This window comes from Melozone crissalis, unplaced genomic scaffold (genome assembly GCF_028551555.1).
Source record: "Melozone crissalis strain CALT ecotype California unplaced genomic scaffold, PUWL_Pcris_2 ptg000247l_1, whole genome shotgun sequence".
In the NCBI taxonomy this organism is placed as follows: domain Eukaryota; kingdom Metazoa; phylum Chordata; class Aves; order Passeriformes; family Passerellidae; genus Melozone; species Melozone crissalis.
The window spans coordinates 769,137-789,678 of record NW_026536006.1 but is presented as its reverse complement, the minus strand read 5'-3'; the positions used below and the strand labels follow the sequence as shown (position 1 = coordinate 789,678).

Below are 20,542 nucleotides of genomic sequence, written 5' to 3'. Positions count from 1 at the left end.
AATTAATCACACAGAGCTTCTGCAGTGCCTCTGAGTGTCCCCAAAGAGGGGAGGAGGTGATGCTGCAGTGCACCCAGGCTGTCCCTCCACAGCTCTGGAGGCTCAGGGACAGCCCAGGGGCTCAAGGGGAAAAAATGGCAGGAAAATGGGAAAAACTGGGGGAAAATCAGCAAAAATTGGGGGAAAATTGCTGGAAAATGGGAATAAACTGGGGGAAAAATTGGGGAGAAAAAGGGAAAAATTGGGGAAAAATAGGAATAAAATAAGAAGAAAATTGGAATAAAATTGGGAGGAAAATGGGAATAAAAATTGGGGGAAAATTGGGAAAAAAACCAGGAAAAAAACTGGGGAGAATTGGGGGAAAATGGAAATAAAATAGGAGAAAAAGGGGTAAAATTCCCTTAGATGGACTTTGCCCCACCCACATCCCCTTATTTGGGTTTTAGCCCTCCCACATTTCCTTATTTGGCTTTAGCCTACCCACATTTCCTTATTTGGGTTTAGCCCTGCCCACATTCCCTTATTTGTATTTAGTCCCTCCCATATTTCCTTATTTGGATTTAGCCCCTCCCACATTCCCTTACTTGGGTTTAGCACCTCCCACATTACCTTATTTGAGGTTAGCCCTCCCACATTTCCTTATTTGGCTTTAGCCCCACCCATATTTCCTTATTTGGGTTTAGCCCTGCCCACATTCCCTTATTTGGATTTAGCCCCTGCCACATTTCCTTATTTGGGTTTAAGCCACTCCTACACTCCCTTATGTGGGTTTAGTCACACCCACATTCCCTTTTTTGGGTTTAGCACCTCCCACGTTTCCTTATTTGGGTTTAGCCCCTCCCACATTTCCTTACTTGGGTTTAGCACACCCATATTTCCTTATTTGGGTTTAGCGCTGCCCACATCCCCTTATTTGGGTTTAAGCCACTCCTACATTCCCTTATTTGGCTTTAGCCCCTCCCAAATCCCCTTATTTGGGTTTAGCCCTTCCCACATTCCCTTATTTGGGTTTAGCCCCTCCCAAATCCCCTTATTTGGGTTTAGCCCTGCCCACATTTCCTTATTTGGGTTTAAGCCACTCCTACATTCCCTTATTTGGGTTTAGTCACACCCACATTCCCTTACTTGGGTTTTAGCACTGCCCATATCCCCTTATTTGGGTTTAGCCCCTCAGGGACAGCCCAGGGGCTCAGGGACAGGCCAGAGGCAGCTCAGGGACAGCTCAGGGCTGGGGCTCCTGGCCAGCAGAGCTGTGGCAGCCCCAGGTGCAGAGCACTGCAGGGCTCTCCTCACACTCAGCTCCTTCTCTGCTCAGGTGCCCAAAGCAGGATGAGCTGCTGCAGGGCACAGCTGGGTCAGTGCTGGCTACCCCCTCTCCCTGCAGGTGCACAGGGCACCAGCCTTACCTGGGAGGGCCTGGCCAGCCCAGCCTGTGCCAAGGCTCTGGTGGGCACCTGCAGCGTCCGGCCTCGCAGCAAAGTCAGTAAAGCAAACAGCTTCTGCTGAGCCTGCAGGAATCCTACCAGCAGGAAAAAAAATTCACACTTTCTTTTGCAGTGTGCTTTACTCATGGAACCCATTTGTTTCTTTAGAGACAAAGAGGGAAGGAAGGAACTCATCCATTACACAATCCCCACGATTCACTGTTGCTGCTCTGTGTGTGTTGACACAAACCATGCTGGAGAAGGTGAAGAAAGTGTGTTTATTTCTGATTGAAGACTGATTACATCACTATCATGGATAATGTAGTAGAATAATCTTATACTCTTGGGAGAAATCTAGGAATAAATATGAAAAAGTAAAATAGTTTGTTTCCACTGTCCCTGAAGATGACTGATGAGTAAGTGCTGTATTTACAGGATAGTTATCATACTCTAGACTCTGTGCTGAATAAATATTGTCTTGAAAGGGTAAAAAAATCCATCGAAATATTTTAACTCACCACAAAATTAAAAAAAAAAGAAAATCCATGTACTTGTCCAATGCAAAGGTTAGTTACATGTTAATTATTGAATCCACATAGGATCACTGTCCAAGAAAGCTTCCTCTCCTGCTGGCCTGCTCCCCTCCACAGAAGCAGCATTAGTGCTTGTCCTCTTCTCCACTGATGAGCCACTATTGGTTCTTCAGGCTGCAAGAGAGAAAAGAAGCCCAAGTCACGCTCCATCCTGGTGTGTTTTATGAAAGAAAACCACAACAGCAAATTGGAAAAAGTCTCCTTTCTTTAGGTCTTAAATTTGAATTTAAGAGCCTCACAAATCCTGCCCAATTCGCCTCCTCAGCTGATGAGGAATTCCTCACTGGAATTGGCATTGGCAAGCTCAGGTTTGTGCTTTGAGCAATTAACCCAGTGTTTGGGTTTTACATTAAAATGATTAATCTGTACACCCCACACCACAACACAGAGCTATACAGGCTGTTCTGGGGCTTTCAAATGATGATCAAAACAGAAGATATCAGAGATATCTTCATTTTCGCTTACATTAAAAGGGAAGGGAGACAAGTCAGATCTATAATGAGGGGAAGTATTACATTCCCTTTCTTCACAGGCAGTGTAATTATTCAGCTGCTCCCTGGAAGTGAAACTATGACAAATTAAAATGCCTATCAATTCCATCTACCTTTTGTAATTATTCATCTTCTGGAGCTGTTACTGCTCTAAAGGCTCCTTTACCATAACCCACTATACACTGCAAAAAGCAAATGGAAATGTTACTACTTCCAAGTATTACTGTTACTGTACAACAAAATCATTTGGCTTGGGTGTGAAGTGCACAATACAACACATTTTAATTTCCAGAAATTTACAGGCAATCTTCTGTCAGAGAACACCTTCATCCTGAGTGAGGATGTCTCAGGTTTCTGTGATTGAGATGACCCCTGAGGTATTAAAAGTCTTTTTTCCCAGCCTTGTGACTGAAGAAGAAGCCAAGAATCATTGGTTCTGCTTTTCAAGGCTGTTTATTTTCGCTTATCTATTCCATTATTTCCCTGACCTGCTGAGATCTGTCCAGCAGGTCGGGTTGTGGCACAGTCCCTGCCCTTGGGGTGCTGTTGGCTTTTTATACTAAAAACTACCTGCACTTTATTTACAGTAATTTTCCAATACCTAACACCTATGTTAGACAGTCTGTCTCTGCTCTAAACCAATCCAAAAGTGCCACCATCACAGCAGAAGATGCAGGAGGAGAAGAAGGAGGAGAAGAAGGAGGAGAAGGACAGGACACACCCAGATTCCTCCATCTTTCCCCTTGAACCCCCATTCTAAATCCCCAAAATTCTACTTTTTCACCCTGTGACAAATTCACTCTCATTCCACTCAAACTCTTGTGGCTTGTAACTCCTCACACAAAGTTGGTAATTGTTTCCATGGGCTAAAATCAAAGGCACAGGTGTTTTTGACTCCTTGCCAAGGTCTCTGAGCCCCTTGACAGGGTCTTGAGTCCTCCAAAGGAATGTCCTGGGTTCCATCAAGGATGTGCAGAAGGGGCCCAACCTGCTGGCCCCAGGGACAAGGCTGGAAGCACCCAGGAGAAACAGAAACACCACTTGGCACTAAATCTGACCCAGGCAGAGCTGGGCCAGGCAGCCCCAGAGCTCCCCACGTGTTGGCTGTGCCAGACGCACAGACCCTGGGACAAGCTTCAGCCACAACAGCCTGTCAGTGTTTGTTCACACCTTCTTAAATAGATGGGGGAAGTGATGTAAATGCAACCATGGGAAAGGGTGACATTTCTCCAGGCATGATATTAACAATATTTTGATCAGCTCATGCCTGAATAGCCAAGCAGCTTATGTTGATAAATACCCTGTTCCAATGAGACATCTGTGGTCTCTGAAAATAAAAAAAGGAAAGAAAAGAGGAAAGAGCCTGCCCAGGCCTAAGCCTGCTGCCTCTGCTCTTCAGCAGGACATCAACCATCTGGGCTTCCCTAAAGTCAAGGCTGAGAGTGGTGCAGGAAAGGCTGCAGAGCCACCTCCCCTACTGGACATGACCACTCTTAACTCCTCAGAATTAATTTTGACCATTGAATTGGTTTTACCCCAATGGTGGCTGCAGGACTGGGTCCTCTCTCTGCAAAAATCCTGAAATTAACCAGCAAGCCTGAGTCTGAAAGGGAAACCCTTCCATGTATTAGCATCTATGAAAGTGCAAATGAGTGATTATAAAACCCTGGGATACATTTGTGAGCTCTAGATGCGGCAGAGAGGTCTGGCTGATCAAAGAGACAAAAATGAAGGCGAGAAGACAAAGTTCTTCTGTATGGAAGTGGGAATGGTTATCCCCACACAGGCAGACTGTCAATTACCAGGGCTGGATCTCAGCCCTCTGTGGCTGCCAGCCCGAGCAGAGGAGCTCAGAGCTCAGCTCTCACTGTGGCACATGTGATAAACCCACAGCTGGCCCATGGCTGACACCCACCCCAAACCTGAGTCTGGGCTCTCTGCCCTGCCAAAAGCACCTCTGCTCCTTGCACCCACACACCCATTGGTGTCACAAACATATTTTCATGAAAAAACCTTTCCTTACGATTTTTCCTCCTGAGAAGCTGAGAGGCCTCAGAAACAAAATGTAAACAATGGTTATCTGCTGCTGTGGAATGCAACAGGTGCATCTGTGATTGGTCTCATGTAGATGTTTAGAATTAATGCCCAATCACAGTCAGCTGGCTCAGACTCTCTGTCTGAGCCACAAACCTTTGTTATCATTCTTTCCTTTTCTATTCTTAGCCAGCCTTCTGAGAACCTTTTCTTCTATTCTTTTAGTATAGTTTTAATGTAATATATATCATAAAATAATAAATCAGCCTTCTGAAACATGGAGTCAGATCCTCATCTCTTCCCTCATTCAAGAACCTCTGTGAACACCATCACACCCCAACACTTGCTCAGCGCCAGCAGCATCACCCATGGCAGCCTGAGCTGAGCCCTGCACTCCCCACAAATCCAGTGGGGCATTTAACCTTAATTTTCAAATTAAGCTCAAGTACCTGGAGAAAAAACCAGGAGCTGGCAGATAGATCTGCTTTGTGCCTGCACAGCTGGAGGGATAAGGACCAGCTCAGTATTAGCTCACTCTTTCTGCATCTTTTATTCAACACCAAAATACCAGCCAAGAAACCTCCAGCTTCCTTCCTAAACCCTATTCCCCCCTCTTTTGTTCAAACAAATGCAGTCAGAAGCATTTGGGGCAGCACCTGAAGTTCCTATGAATGGTTAATTTCTCGTGGTCAGACCACTCAAAGAAGAGCAGCTCAGCTGCTGGGTACAAGCCTCAAATTGCGTGCTGCCCATGGACGCCCAACCTTCAAATTGTGCTGCCCATGGAGGCCCAGGACCCCCAGCCCTCCATGGGGCAGTGCCAGGCTCCTGGCTAACACAGCTGCCAAGCTCCTGGTGAGTGTCGTGGGTTATTTAAGGCAGCTCTAACTGGGGCTGTCAGCTCTGCAGAGCTCTCAGGAGCAGTAATAAATAACCACAATGCAGCTCATGCCTCATAAAAGTTCTGAGCTCCTGAAGCAGCTTTCCAGGAAACTCATCTGCCTGGTGTTTTTTGGGTGGTGTCAGCTTCCAGCCTGCAATCACTGCTCCCTGTTTTGCCCTTTGTCCCACAGCAAAATCCCTGTGTCCCTTCAGCCCAGCCCTTCACTAACTGCCCCTTTCTTCAGGTTTGTTTAGTTTTTAACTGTACGAAGTAGGACAGCTACATAAAATGTTTTGTTGCCTTGGCAACTGCAGTCCAGTGGCTTCAGCCTGAGTTAGGAGGCAGAGGACAGCCTTGACATTAAGCAGCAATAATGAGAACAGCAGAAACCAGGGGGAACACTGGCTGAGGAGTGAGCAGGGGATGATCCTCACAGAGCACAGTGGGAGCCACAGTGCTGCCATGGGACACCACAGCTCTGGGAGCTCAGCAAAGGAGCAGCTCTGCATTCCCGAAGTCCCTTTCTTTGTATGGAAGAGGCAATTGCTTGGAAAAGCTAATGAGACATAGATACAGCCCAGAATCTGTTTGTGCTGCCCAGTACATTCCTTTGCTGGACCAGGCACCCTCCTGGTGTGGGGGACTGGTGACACATCTTCCTGCACATCTCTGTCTCCCATCCATGATGCTGCCCTGGTTTGAGATAAACTTCTTTATCTGGAACAGGCTGAGCCCAGGGCAGGTGTGTCATCTCAGTCCTACCACAGTCAAAGCACAAATAACTTCCCCAGGTGCTCATTTACAGTACTAGAAATTAAGATTTCTTCATCTCTTCTAATTGCAGGAGACTGCACAATGGAGCAGAGGGGATAAGCCAGAGGACGAGGCACCATTCTGGTGTGGGGAACTGGACATATCTTCCTGGACATCTCTGTCTCCCCTCCTGGTTTGAGATAAACTTCTTTATCCTTCACAATAACACCAACAGCAAGCACAGCAATAATCGCACAGACTTGGAAGGATTGGAAAGGATAAATGACAGCTCTGGGCCAGGGCAGCACAGCACAGATGCCGCCATTCCAGGTTTCCAACAGGAAAAGCTCTCAGCTCTGTTTTCCAGCAGTGGGAATTTGTTGCACTGGGTGTGGATCCCGACCCTGTCCCTGCTGTTCCTACATGACCTGGCTGGGCAGGGATCCCCCAGCAGGAGATGGAGGCAGCCAAGGTCCCAGACTGCTCATGGAACAGCCCAAAACCGCACCTGGCTCACTCATTTAGAAGGCATTCAAATAAATAGAATAAAGCTAAGGTGGATAATACCAGGAACCTTCATCAGCTGGGGAAAGGCTGGCTTCATCCTTTTGCTGGCTTAAGCAAAATGAGCCATTAGCAGTCATTGCTACTTCTGCTCATCCTCCTCACTTTTCTGAGTACCCTCAAAGCTACCTGAAGCACTTCAGGTATATCCCTTTATATTCCTCTCCTAATCTGGGCAGTTCCAAGTGATTCAGCCTCAAATGGCTCCCAAAGCTCACATATAAGTGCATTAAGAGCAATTAGTTCATTAATCTAGTCTCTGGTATCATGTTTCTCCATCACTTCATTTTAATAATTTGTGGTAATTGACAGAGCAGACTCCTCCCAGTTCTCATAGCTGGGTAATGCATAATTAGTCTAAATCACAGCAAAAAAAACCTGTTTCACTGGGAAACACCTTAGGCTCATGGTGTGTCTTCTGAGGTTCCACACATGAAAGAAGCTGCAAACTCAGTATCATTATCCACAAGTCACTGGGACTCCAGCAAACCCATGTAAGTTCAGCTCTGTATTGGAATATTATCAATATGGCTGGATGGGATGTGCCTGAGCTTGTCTGGCCCTTGGTGCTGAAGCAAATAGTGGCAACTGTGGTGTTTCACCCCACAGACACTTTTGGCTGTGGGTGTGTGGTGTTTCACCCCACAGACACTCGATGCCCTTCTGGAATTCCAGGACTGACAGACAGTGCTGGGAGGGGAAAGGAGAGGTGACTGACACACCTGGGAGGGAATTATCAGGGGAAGGACCCAAGGTTCTGAGGTAAACCCTGAAATCACAATGCAACAGCCCTGCATTCCTCCACCTGGAGGTGCCTCTGGTACCTGGGTTAGCACAGCCCCCAGTGCTCCTCTGCTGAGGGAGTGGAGGGCAAAGCACTGTCCCAGAGCACTCCAACCTGACAGACAGACAGACAGACAGACAGACAGACCGACTGACTGCAGCCCACTGGGAGAGAGAAGCACAGGGACACTCACTTGGTCTGGTGTTTGGAGCCCTTCAGGTGTGCATGGTACTGCTCTATGGAGTTCAGGGTGACGTTGCAGATGTTGCAGGTGTAGCTGCGCTTCAGGCCTGTGAAGAAAACCAAAAATTAATTAATTGTTAATTAATTCAGCCTTGGCTACACCTGTGCCATGTGGTGAGGCTCAGGGGAGCAGGGCCTGCACCAGGGGGAAACACTCTGGGTTACAGACTGCTCAAAATGGCAGCTAGGAAGTACAAGTAAGTGAAGATTACTGAAGAAACAGGGAGAAATGGAAAAAAAAAAGCAGTAACCTGTGGTCCAAGCAAACTTCTAGTTAATTAGAAGGTACTTGGAGCCCACATTTCATTTCCATTTTCACAGACATTTCTCTTTACAGTGACCCCTCTGTTGACTTTTCCAGGCCAGGCTAACCAAGCATTAGAGAAACCTAAAGGAGTATTTTTAGAAGTGAGCAGAAAAAAGCCAGGTTCAAAGGCTCATCCCTCCTGAGAGAGTGGTGAATCTCTCCTGTGCCCTCCTCAGGGCACCATCACTGTGCTCACACTTAAAAAGAACTCCAGGCACCATTTATCCCTCTGCTTTTTGGTAGTGATCATAATTCAGAGCAATTCCCTGTTAGCACATCCAGCAGCCAGATCACTTAGGAGCTCTCTTTTCCCCAGAGGGATCCACTCTGATTTATCCACCACAGTGAACCAGCCAAGCACAGACTCTGCTCTCCCACAGCCTCTGGCTGAAGGTCAAGGCTGGCAGCCCCAAAAAGCCAAAGCAGGAGCTCTCTCACCTGCTGGGCTCTCTCCTGGCTGCAGAACAAGGGCTCTGCTTGAAAACACTGGAGGATCCTAGCAGGGATTGCTGTGCTCCTCAGCAACACTCCTAATGTTTCTTGCAATAGTCTCTTCTGGCTTTCTACAGTATTATTTCTTTGCCAAAATTGTTAGAACGACTCATTCAGAACAAATAAAGCGTGGCATTGTCAAATTCCATCAGTCCATGCTCACCATAATTAACTGCACAGGTAATAAACACAGTGACTCCTCCCCAGCTGGACCTGCCTTTTTTGGATCTCAAAAAATCCCTTGTCTTGTTCTGCACTCTAGGCACAGCTACACCAACAGCCCCACTTTTCTCATAATATCTCCCACCCAGGAATTTGGCACAACATGAAAATCATCTTTAAATAATATTCCAAAATCATTCAGATGAGTGCTTGAAAACAACAAGCCAGCAACTGCAGAGGTATTTAAGTAGTTTCTATATTTCTGTGTCACGACGTGGCACAGAACAAAAAAATCGATTTGCAAATGTGCATATGGATTTTTCTCCTCACTGAATTTATTCTTGATGAAGAAGTGATGATTTTACAGTCATGCCCTTTGTCCTGTTGGCAGCTCCTATTTTCCTTTATTCAACCAACAGGCATCAGAAGACACATGAATCTCCCAGAATGGAGGAGAAGGAATGGGAAGGGCAGGAATGGTGTCAGCACATTGCAGCAGCCTCAGAACTTGGAGCCCACCAGGATCTCCACATCAGAGTGGGACTGGAGAACTAAGAAACAGGTAATTCTTTAATTTAAGGTAATAAGGTTCTGCTGCTCAGCCAATTTAGCAGCACGTTAAGAGCAGCCTCAGTGAATGTTAATTACTGGTGTAGGTGGGAACGCCTTCAGCAAAGCAGCTCCTAAGTGGGGATGATTTTCTCCCTCAGCATGTCAAGGCTACTCACAGAGATGAACCAGGGGGAACCCTGCTCCCCCTCCCTGTGGAATCAGTGCTGGTCCCTGCTCTTCCCACAGGCTGGAAGATGCAGCCCCAAACTGGGCAGATCCCATGAACTGGGATGGAGATGGAGGAGGAAACCAGCCTGAAATGAACAGCAGGATGAGACCACAGGCAACAATCACTTCCAGAATATAAAAATTACCACAACTTGAGCTCACTGGAGCTCATCAAAGCTGCTACTTGGCTGAAACTGGTTTTATAAACTCCCCAAGCAGTGCTGAGCTCAGCCCTGCAGGCCATGAGGTGTCCCAGCCTGACCAGTCCATACTGGGAGCTCTGGACTCTGGCTGTGTTCACATCCCCTCCTGCATCCTCCAGACACACCAGCACTGCCTCCCCTGCAGCGTGACATGCATTCATGTAAAATTGAATGTCCTCCTATCCCCATTAAATAAAATATTAACAAGTCGAGTTATTAATGTCGTCCTGCATGAAATGAATTAAAACCCATTCCAGGGGAGTTCTTGTTAAGCTGCTTCTTACTAACCACAAGTGACAGCACAGAATGAGAGGTATTTATAAGGCATACAAAGAAATTATGAGCTGGGATGAAAAAGGCAACACAGCTCATTGCCTGATGCTGGTGCATCTGCAGCACCACCAATTCACCTGAGAACACAAAGGTTCCAAGTGACATCATCTCTGTGCCCTTGTCCATCTGTCCTGCAGAGGCTGCTGTGTTTTATTTTAGGGATTCAGAGCACCTGTTGCAGGGTTTTTTAAGGATTCAGATTTATTTTAGGGATTCGGAGCACCTGTTGCAGGGTTTGGCTGCAGGGTTTTTTTTAGGGATTCAGATTTATTTTTGGGATTTATTTTAGGGATTCAGAGCACCTGTTGCAGGGTTTGGGTGGCCCCAGAACCTTCCAAACCAGCTGCCCCTGCAGAGCCCACCTGCCTGGGACAGGGAACAGGAGGGCTGGGCCATAGGGGACACCAGATATGGTGAGATGTGAATTGATGGAGGAAATTTAACATTCCTCCTGTGCCTGGGACAGGCTGGGGAGGGTGAGAGCTGTCAGATGGAGCCCCCGGCTGCCTCCACCTGAGCCATGGCCACTTTGAGCTGTGGAATCTGGGGGTTGGAACCCACCAGGTTTTGTCTTCCTATGACAAAAGGGGCAGGGGAGGCAGCTGTGCAGGAAGAAAACTCCCAGTTCCTTCCTCTTTCAGGGGTTCCAGGTCAGCCACACAGCTGGGTGGGTCCCAAAGCAGCTGTGCCACAGCTGGAAAGCCCCACAGAACTGCTCTGAGGGTGGGCTGGACCCTGCACCCCATCCAGCCAGGGAAAAGGGATCTGTGTGCCCTGTGCTGCAGCTTTAACTCAACACAGACTGCAGAAACAATGCTCATTTCTCCCTTTTTTTTCCCCCTCTCCTCATTCTTATTTCTGAGAAGAAAATAGGACTTCAAAATTGCAGGATGAGCACTTGGTGACAAGAATCAATGTTTTTGTTTCCTATAAATATCAATGGTCCAAAAATATATCTCTATTCTTATTTCTCTAAATATACACTCATGTTTATCAATAAATATTTTATTACAGCCATTATCAAAACATCAAAGGCTGCTGAAATGTTGTACTTCAACTGACACTGCCTATTCCAGGCTCACACAATGCATCAAATGTTCATCTCCCACACTAGTCAAAATAGAATTAATATTTAAATTGTGATGGGAGAAGCCACCGGGGATGCAGAGGAAGGAGATGACTTTGCAATCCAGGGAAAACTGAGGCAGCAAAGACAGTGTGGAGCAGGGAGAGTATGGGGATGGTGTCCCCAGCACATGTCCTTCTGCCACTGCTGCCCTGTAGGCAGAAATGATGTCACCTGGCCAGGTGAGGCTGGGTAACATGGTGTGGTGGCCACTGCAGGGACTGCTTTGCACACCTGTCAACATCTGCTCTGATCTTGCGGCTAAATGCAAGGGAGGGAGGGTCTCCAATTTCAACTTTCCCAGGAGCTAAATGAATAAAACACTTCCCAATTGATTTATTTACACCTAATGACATTCCTCAGCCGCTCCTGAGCTTGGCACAGCTCAAAGTACTGAGCACTTCCACATTATTGTCCCAGGTTTTTATTCCCACATATTTCCAGCAGCGGGCAGTGACTCAGCCACCATGAATCATTGATGGCACTGTGACTCACACTAGGTAGCACAGGAGGATCAAGATAACCATTACAGGGTTTATGGGAGACCAAGAAATGCACAATATACTGTACAGTCATTAGCACCTAAAGAAAAATTATTTCATTTAGCAAGGAGGAAGACCCAGGTGTATCAAACTGTTATTGCAAAGCCTCACTGGCAAACCAAAGCTCTTGCACATGGCTCTGAATCAACCTTGTCCTTTTCCCTCAGCTGCCTGAGTCAGTCCCTGTGTGCACACAGGATTGTGACCCTGTGCCTACAGCCCAGAGCAAGCAGGCACTTGTTGCAGACATCTTTTATGGAAAATCCTTTCCTTAGGATTTTTCCTCCTGAGAAGCTGGGAGGCCTCAGGAACAAAATGTAAACAATGGTTATCTGCTGCTGTGGAATGCAACAGGTGCATCTGTGATTGGTCTCATGTGGTTGTTTCTAATTAATGGCCAATCACAGTCAGCTGGCTCGGACACAGAGCCCGAGCCACAAACCTTTGTTATCATTCCTTTTTCTATTCTTAGCTAGCCTTCTGATGAAACCTTTTCTTCTATTCTCTTACTATAGTTTTAATGTAATATATATCATAAAATACTAAATCAAGCCTTCTGAAACACGGAGTCAGATCCTCATCTCTTCCTCAATCCAAGAACCCCTGTGAACACCATCACAGGTACTTGTCAGGATTCATTCCTGGACTGAATCAAACCGCACCTCTCCATCACCAGCTCCTCACCTCGCAGCTCCCCCAGGTCCAAGGTCTTCCCCAGCTGCTCCAGGAGGTCGGCCCTGGCCGCGTTCTTCTTGTGCTTTTTGCCCTCGTAGTGCTGCTGTGCCATCAGGGGGTTGTTGAACCAGGCTGTGCAGAGCTGGCAGTACCTGTCCGAGTCCCGGCGCTGCGGCGGCGGCGGTACGGCCGCGGTGCTCTCCGTATGCGCCGGCTTCAGGGGACCCAGAGCAGCCTCTGCAACAGGCAAAGGGGACACGTCAGTGTAGCCTTCATATTCTCTGAAAAATCTTTTCCTTAGGATTTTTCCTCCTGAGAAGCTGGGAGGCCTCAGGAACAAAATTGTAAACAATGGTTATCTGCTGCTGTGGAATGCAACAGGTGCATCTGTGATTGGTCTCATGTGGTTGTTTCTAATTAATGGCCAATCTCGGTCAAGCTGTCTGGACTGTCTCGGTCAGTCACAAGCCTTTTTTATTCATTATTTTTCTATTCTTAGCCAGCCTTCTGATGAAATCCTTTCTTCTATTATTTTAGTATAGTTTTCATATAATATATATCATAAAATAATAAATCAAGCCTTCTGAAACACAGAGTCAGATCCTTGTCTCTTCCCTTCCTAAGACCCCTGTGAACACCACAACACGTCAGCTCTGCTGGGCTCCTGAGGAGCGCCAGAGCCTGAGGCAGATCCCACAGCAGACACAGGGAATAGTTAGCTGCAGTTACAGAGTCCCTGTGGATATTTTGGATGGTGTTGTGTTCCAGATTGCAAGGCAAGATGTATTTATTACCATCTGTATGTCTTTTGTCAAATGGGCAGTTTTCCTTATCTCTTCCACGCCCAATCCTCCCTTAGGGGAGACATCTGCTGATAAGAGGCCATTGAATGTCACAGCACGGCTGGTAAGAACTACAGCATCCCACTGGGAGATGTGAGCCCTGAGGGAGGAGCCAAGCATTCCTGCCTGGATATAATCTGGAGATTGTGGAGCACCAGCCAAGCATTCCTGCCTGGATATAATCTGGAGATTCTGGAACACCAGCCAAGCATTCCTGCCTGGATATAATCTGGGGATTCTGGAACACCAGCACGGCTTCTCCACTGGATTCCCGAGAGGAACAGCAGTCAGAGGAAGACTACACCCTTCTCTACAGGATCATCTACTCCAGGAGGGCTGCAGCCACAATTCCAATGGGACTGCTGCCAACACCCTGACCCACAGGGTGTCAGGTTGGGTTCTGACTCTGTCAGTGTTGGTTTAGTTCACTGCATTGTTTATTTTATCCTTTTATTTTCTTCCCTACTAAAGAACTGTTATTTCCTGCTCCCATTTTTTTTTTGCCTGAGAGCCCCTTAATTCAGAATTTTTAGCAATTTGGAGGGGGGGGGTTCATTTTCTCCATTTCAGGGGAGGCTCCTGCTTTCCTTAGCAGGCACCTGTCTTTCCAGACCAAGACATGCTGCTTGGAAAGCTACCACTTCTCATTAAAAAAGCATCATGAAAGGACAGCCCAGGACTGTTCCTCAGCTTTCTGCATTTCACTAACTGGGAAGGAGGATGCTCTCAGTGCAATTACACGTCTTATCACTGTTCTGACTAAATTTGCTAAACTTATCCTGCTTCAATTGCTACTCCCAGGAAAAATCATCAGTGGAGAATAAATACACCATGCAGAGCCATCTCCTTCTCAGGACAGAGAGACATATTTATCATTATCTCAGGATTCTTATTTTTCAATTTACTTGGTCTCAGAAAGAATGGGAAAGCCACAGTCATTGCAAACTGTCACAGATGAAAAAAATAACAGTCAGTCCCATCCTTCAAAGACCTTCACATTGTGAATTGTCAGGCACCAGCAACACACAACTTTAATTTAATTCTATTTTCCTTCAGATTCATCAACACATTCAGGAACACAAATATGACCCCCAAATCATGCCAAAGAAAAGTGAGTGATTATTCTTTATATAATGGAATGCACTTTGTTCAACAGAGTTTCCCAAGTTTGTACAATACAAGTCACAAACCCATGGGAAAAAAAAGAGTTTGAAGTAAAATGAAGTTCAGGTAACACTGGGATACAAAAATATACAATGACTAGCACTTAATTATCACACTTCATTCAAAAATTCCCTTTTATGTGGCTTTCCTCTTCCTTTCTTTTCCAGATGAAATGTCTGCTCTTTAAATAATTAACAACCTGCTCTCTCCATGGTACTGGAATAGGCACATTTGGAGGTGTGTGGTGGCTGTCTTTGATCAGGAGATGATCCAGCTGAGCCCTGATGAGTGCACAGGGCAGCAAATGCCAAACCCACCTCAGTGCCTGACACCAGGAACAGCAACTCAGGGATATATTTAGACACATAATTATGCCTGGAGCCCACTGTGATTGACTCCTTGCCTTGAGAAAGTTAATATTGTTATAAATCTTCTGCTGACCTGCTCAGTAAGGGACACCTCCAAGGAAATTCTATCTTACATATAACATTACTTACAACCTTATCAACTTCCAGGGGTTTATAACCTTCTATTGTTTTTGATGATGACTGCCAAGGTATCAGAGTTCCAGCAGTGATGATGCTGCCTCTCAAGAGCTGCTCCAGGCAGGGTCTGGCTGGATTTTGCTCCTAAAAAAAAGTCTTTTCTATGGTTCCAGCAGGGAGAGACATGGCCCAGTCACTCCAAGGTGCATGTAACAGAACTGCCAGGGTGAGCAAGGGGCAAAGCCAGCTGGCAGTACACTCATTAGGAAGAAAATTGGGGAATTGCAGTATTTCCTGGTCAAACTGGGGTCACATAGACTTTGCACCTGCTTGACTCATGAGAAGCAAGCACAGCTGGCTACTTGCTGATGTGTTCCTGATGTTCCTGCATAAAGGGGTCCATGCCCAGAGCCCAGTGATGCCACAGGGACTTGGAACAGCCCTGGTGAGTCCAGGGAGCCAGACTGAGCTGCAGAGAAGTTTGGAGCATTATAAACAACCAGCAATTTCAGGAGCTCTGCGGCAGATCTGACTTGCTGTTCCACAAGCCCCAGGCTATAAAGTTAAATCTATCCAATCTTTTGGCCAGCTCTCTCCTTGTTTCTATGCACGCTGCTGCCCGAAGGGGACCAGGCAGGCTGAAGCTCAGGGAGCTGGTGATGTCCACAGGAGTTACAGCTCCTGCTCGCTAAGGAAACCTGACAGGAGCATCTCTGCTCCCAGCCTCTGGCTGTGCCTCTGAGCCCCTCTCCATGAGGCTGGTGGGTTGTGCTCCCCCAAACTCCATGCAGGAGTTTGGCACTGCTGCTGCAGCGGATGGCAGCAGAGCCCCCCATGCCCACCCCAGCCTTCATCCAGAGCTGGCTCCCATGGGACCACAGGCTACAGCTCCACAGCAGAGTCCCTGCATCACATGGGGGCTGCCATGGGCAAGGATTTCCTCTCAGCACTCACAAAATGCCAAAATATTTTCTTTGAATTCACATTCCTCAGGTCCCACTGACAACCCCCAGCAGTCCTAAGGTGTGCTGAGCCCAGCCTGGCAATTAATGAAAGCATCCCAAGCCTACCAAATTCTCCCAGAGAGAAGCAGATGAAAGTTGACTTCTCCACAAATGTGAATTTATCATTTTGATATGCACTACATAACTGCTGCAGAACAGCAAATGCCATCATTCCCTGAGCAGCGACATGAAAATTAATAATAAACACTCACGAAACGTCAAAAGTTAAAAATGTTTCTCCATCTAAAACACAAACATAAAAGCTGCGAGTTTGACTATTTCAAGTATTTCAAAATGCTAAATAGCTCATGACAGTCTGCCTTACGTTCCCTTTCGCTGTGGGAGGGAAGTGAGAAAGTCTTACTTTGCTGCAAGAGGCAAAATACAAAGTTAGAAACACTTTAGCACTCCGGCAATGAACTAATGTTTGACTTCTTTCTCACATCCAAAGCTTTTTATTCCAAGCTGGATTTAAATGGCACCCAACTTCTTCCATTGGCACACTCCAGAAACTCAGCTTGAGGACAAGAAACTAAGTGAGCCACAACAAGGAGGCTCTGGGAAACTCAGTTTTTTTCCAGAAGAAATCCCAGAAATCCAGGACTAAAACTCCAGCCACTGCTGGAGATCCTAGCACCAAAACAAAAAGCCATTTGCTCAGTCCCTTTTGATGTCCCAAAGTCTTTACCCTCTGTAATTTATGAAAAGTTGCAAAGCTTTGGAATGGAGAAGAGTTCCCTTTTATCTCCACCTCTGACCCTTTTTAATATCTTCCATGTCACTCAAGTTGTCCTCTCAAAATGGCCTTGATTTAAAGCCTATTGAAAACAATGGAATTCCACTTAAAATGCGTGCCTATGTCTTGATTATCACAATGTGACTTTCCAAGAGGCAGGGCCACCGCCACTTTCCTGGAATGATGCCTGCAGGTCCTCACACTTGGATGATGAGGACAGCAGGTCTTCCCCACAATCCTTTGGTTTATAACTCATGGTGATGATGGGATGTAAACTGACAGGGGATGCTGGAAATGACTGGAGGAATTCATCTGCAATAGTGCTGACATGAAGCCTCTGAAGGCTGCAGCCTTGTAGAGCAGAGAACAGGAAAGATCACAACTATTTCTCTGTCATGATGAGACATGGTTTTTGTGAGAAACCCAACTGTTGGGCCACTTCTTCTCCTGAAAGCACCAGCAGAGAACAGGACATCTGTGCTCCATCTGGATGGTAACTGTGAAGGAGAACATGGATCTCCCTAAGGGGTCTAAGAATAGATGTGATTTTCTTTGGGATTGATGAGACAGAAACCCCAGAATATCCAGCAGCAGAATCTCCTCCCCAGGAGCATCCAGCACGCTCAGGGCTGTGCTTGGCTGGCTCTCAGGACTCATGAGCAGTGGAGTCTCTGCTCTGAGAGACTTAATGCTCCCTAGTGCCAGCCACAGAGCACTGGGACAAAAACCCAGTGAAAATTGCTGGGTAGGAAGCCCAGAAAAATGCTGTGTCCAAAGGGCATATTGCTGAGAACTCCTGGAGAGCAATGAGGTGCTTATTAATGTATTCCTGAGCTCAGCTTCATCTTCCAGATCAAGTGTCTGTAAGAGCTGATGAGTCCTTGAGCCGCTCCTTCCCAGTGATTAGGGCGGCTGAAGAGCCCATTACCCCAGAGCCGGCAGCATGGCTCACTTAGAGCCTTGTGAGGCTGATCCAGATGATTAAAAAGTGAGACAAAAGCCACAATGCAAGGCTGCAGCTCTTAGCAATGCCTGCCTTGGCCAGGATCTGCAGCTGAAGGGTGAATCCAAATTGTCAGTGTAACACAGGATCAGCACTGCTGTGAACATCAGCTCACCTGGAGCTCCCTGGGGGTGCCAGGGCTTGTGGCAGGTCCTGTGGTGCCAGGGGAGGAGCTGCTGGCAGGCTGAACCTGAGGGATGGGGATCCAGCAAGCCCTGATGTAAGGGTGGTCACAGGGGTCTTAAGATGACGGAAGAGATGTAGATCTGACTCCATGTTTCAGAAGGCTTGATTTAGTATTTTATGATATATATTACATTAAAACTATACTAAAAGAATAGAAGAAAAGGTTTCATCTCAGAAGGCTGGCTAAGCTAAGAATAGAAAGGAATGATAACAAAGGTTTGTGGTTTGGACTCTCTGTCTGAGCCAGCTGACTGTGACTGGACATTAATTAGAAACCTCCAACATGGGCCAATCAAAGATCTGCCTGTTGCATTCCACAGCAGCAGATAACCATTCTTTAAATTTTGTTCCTGAGGCCTCTCAGCTTCTCAGGAGGAAAAAATCCTAAGGAAAGGATTTTTAATGAAAAGAAGTCTGCAATACCCTGACACACAAACACCAAGCCTGAGTCGCTGTGTGCCAGCTGTGTGCCAGCTGTGTGCCAACTGTGTGCCAACTGCAGGAGCCCCACATGAACCAGGTGTGGATGACCATGACAGATCAGTGATAGCCTTCCTCCTAGCTGCCATGGCTTTACCTTCTCCTCCACAAGACACACTGGTGCCCCAGCATGGTTTAACCCACCAAACCACCACCTAACAAAATTCCCCACATTCCCTCAGGCAAAGGGGCCAGCAGCTCCCAAGCCCACCCTGGCAAAGGACAAATCACACTCTCTGTATCACCATCTACAGCCTGTGAAGTTAAAAAAGGCAACAAAACCACACACACAGAGTGTCAACCCTGGTTATCTAATCACATCTACAGCACACACAGCTCCATTTGTATTTTGTGCTGAAGGAAGTGCCACTGGCAGCAATTCTGGGTCACATCTGTCTGTCTGCAGGACCTCAGCCCAGCAATCCTTCCTGGAGGAAGGTGAGTGATTTGTTCAAGCATTTTCTGCTCCCACAACCACAGAGGAATTTTTTTTTCACAGATTATTAGTGGTTTTCAAGGACTTTATGGTTAAGCAAACAATAAGATGGCTAAATTGTCCAATTTCAACATTTGACTTTTTAAATGTGAAAGTTAATAGGCTGCATTACTAGAATCACTGTGGAGGAAAGCACAAAACCCATCTGGGCAAAAATCAAGAGACAATCAATCCAAGAGTTTTTAAAGGGTTTTTAAAGCCTGGCTTTCCCTCTGTGGTAAGAGCAGATGATGCTCTGTACTGTACAGTAACACCAAAGGTTTATTAAACATATTAGCTGGGCTGATAATTAAACTGCTGATAATTAAAACCAGGCTTGGCTATCTGCACCCAGTGGAGACACTGTCCTCCACTGAGAAAACACTTCGGAAGTGTGGAGCTGGAGATAGGGCTCTGGCACCAGGGCCAGTCCCAGCTGATAAACCCCTAATCTGCACAAAAAGCAGACAGTAATATCAGAAGTTTGTAAAGGTTGTTATGACAGCAACACAAATGAATAGCTTCTTCTGCCAGCTTAGCTTGCCACCTTGTTCCCATTTTCTGCCTGCACATACCCAGTCAGCCCCTTGGCCAAGCCCCCACACTCTCTGCACCTACCTGTGGCCTTCAGTGCTGGTTGTTCCCCTAGCAACAGTTTTAACCTTTTGGCATGGATTTTCCCTTGGTAATGCGATTCTGCCACCACTGCTGAGGTAAAGGACATGTTACATAGTGTGCAGCATTTGTTCTTATCCACTGAGTCACCATCACTGCCCTGCGTGGAGACAAAAACGCAGACAAAACAAAGAGGTGTGTGAGCACAGCCACAGAGAGAGGAGAGAGGAATAGGAGGGAAGAATCGAGGTTGTCATGCCAAGGGGTTTCCCTTCCTCATCTCTCTCAGCCTTGCTTGTGCTTCATCCCAGCTGTGTCCAGCTTGGGGACACCTCCAGCTGGCCAGCACCTCCACTCTGGTGTGCACTGTGAGCTCAGCCTGTCCCTGTGTCCTTCATCCTGTTCCTATGTCCCTCAGCCTGTCCCCATGTCCCTCAGCCTGTCCTTGTGTCCTTCATCCTGTTCCTATGTCCCTCAGCCTGTCCTTGTGTCCTTCAGCCCATCCCTCAGTCTATCCCTGTGTCCCTCAGCCTGTCCTCATGTCTCTCAGCCTGTCCCTGTGTCCCTCAGCCTGTCCCCCATCCTGTCCCCATGTCCCTCAGCCTGTCCCCATGTCCCTCAGCCTGTCCCCCATCCTGTCCCCATGTCCCTCAGCCTGTCCCCGTGTCCCACATGGCCCCGGAGCTCCTGGCACACCCCGAGCCTCCCTTCCCTCATCCTCTGCTCCTCCTCTCGCTAAGGGAGTCACACAGACCCAGAGCTTTCCCTGCCACCCAACACCGGTGCTTCCTCCTCATGCACTTTTTGAAGAGACCCCAAAACATCTGGGGGGACACATCTGGAGGCCGCAGCCCACTCTGCAGGTGGGAGAAATAAATGAACTGTCTGAAAGCTCTCACGTCCCTCCAGCAGAATCCAATACCAGCATTGGGTGAACCCAACACAGAGTGGACACCTGACCCACCACTGAAGGTCATTTTTTCGCCCCCAAAAAATCCAGTTTTAGAAAAGTGAGTGATTTTCATCACTTTTTTGTTGTTGATAACTGTAAATCAAACCTTAGGGAGGAATCTCAAGAGGTGTTTAGTACTGTTCTGAGTGTAATTTGCACTTCTTTTAAATAGCTTTCTCTCAAGGTATTTTATGCCTTCAAAGGGAAATCA

At 47.0% G+C, this 20,542-nt stretch overlaps 2 protein-coding genes across 2 annotated transcripts in view; one reads left to right on the top strand and one right to left on the bottom strand.

The window, feature by feature from the left end:
* Positions 1 to 20,542, top strand: part of GOLGA7 (golgin A7) — a 270,030-nt gene that overhangs the window by 154,523 nt on the left and 94,965 nt on the right. The gene's annotated exons all lie outside the window — the stretch shown is intronic.
* ZMAT4 (zinc finger matrin-type 4) overlaps positions 1,684 to 20,542 on the bottom strand; it is a 50,933-nt gene continuing 32,074 nt past the window's right edge. Inside the window, exons 4-7 of the mRNA XM_054294369.1 lie at positions 19,383 to 19,539; positions 12,399 to 12,626; positions 7,720 to 7,816; positions 1,684 to 2,131 (exon numbers count right to left, since the gene is read on the bottom strand). Coding sequence (XP_054150344.1) covers positions 2,116 to 2,131; positions 7,720 to 7,816; positions 12,399 to 12,626; positions 19,383 to 19,539 — 498 coding nt within the window. The 3' untranslated portion in view covers positions 1,684 to 2,115. The remainder of the gene's footprint in view (positions 2,132 to 7,719; positions 7,817 to 12,398; positions 12,627 to 19,382; positions 19,540 to 20,542) is intronic.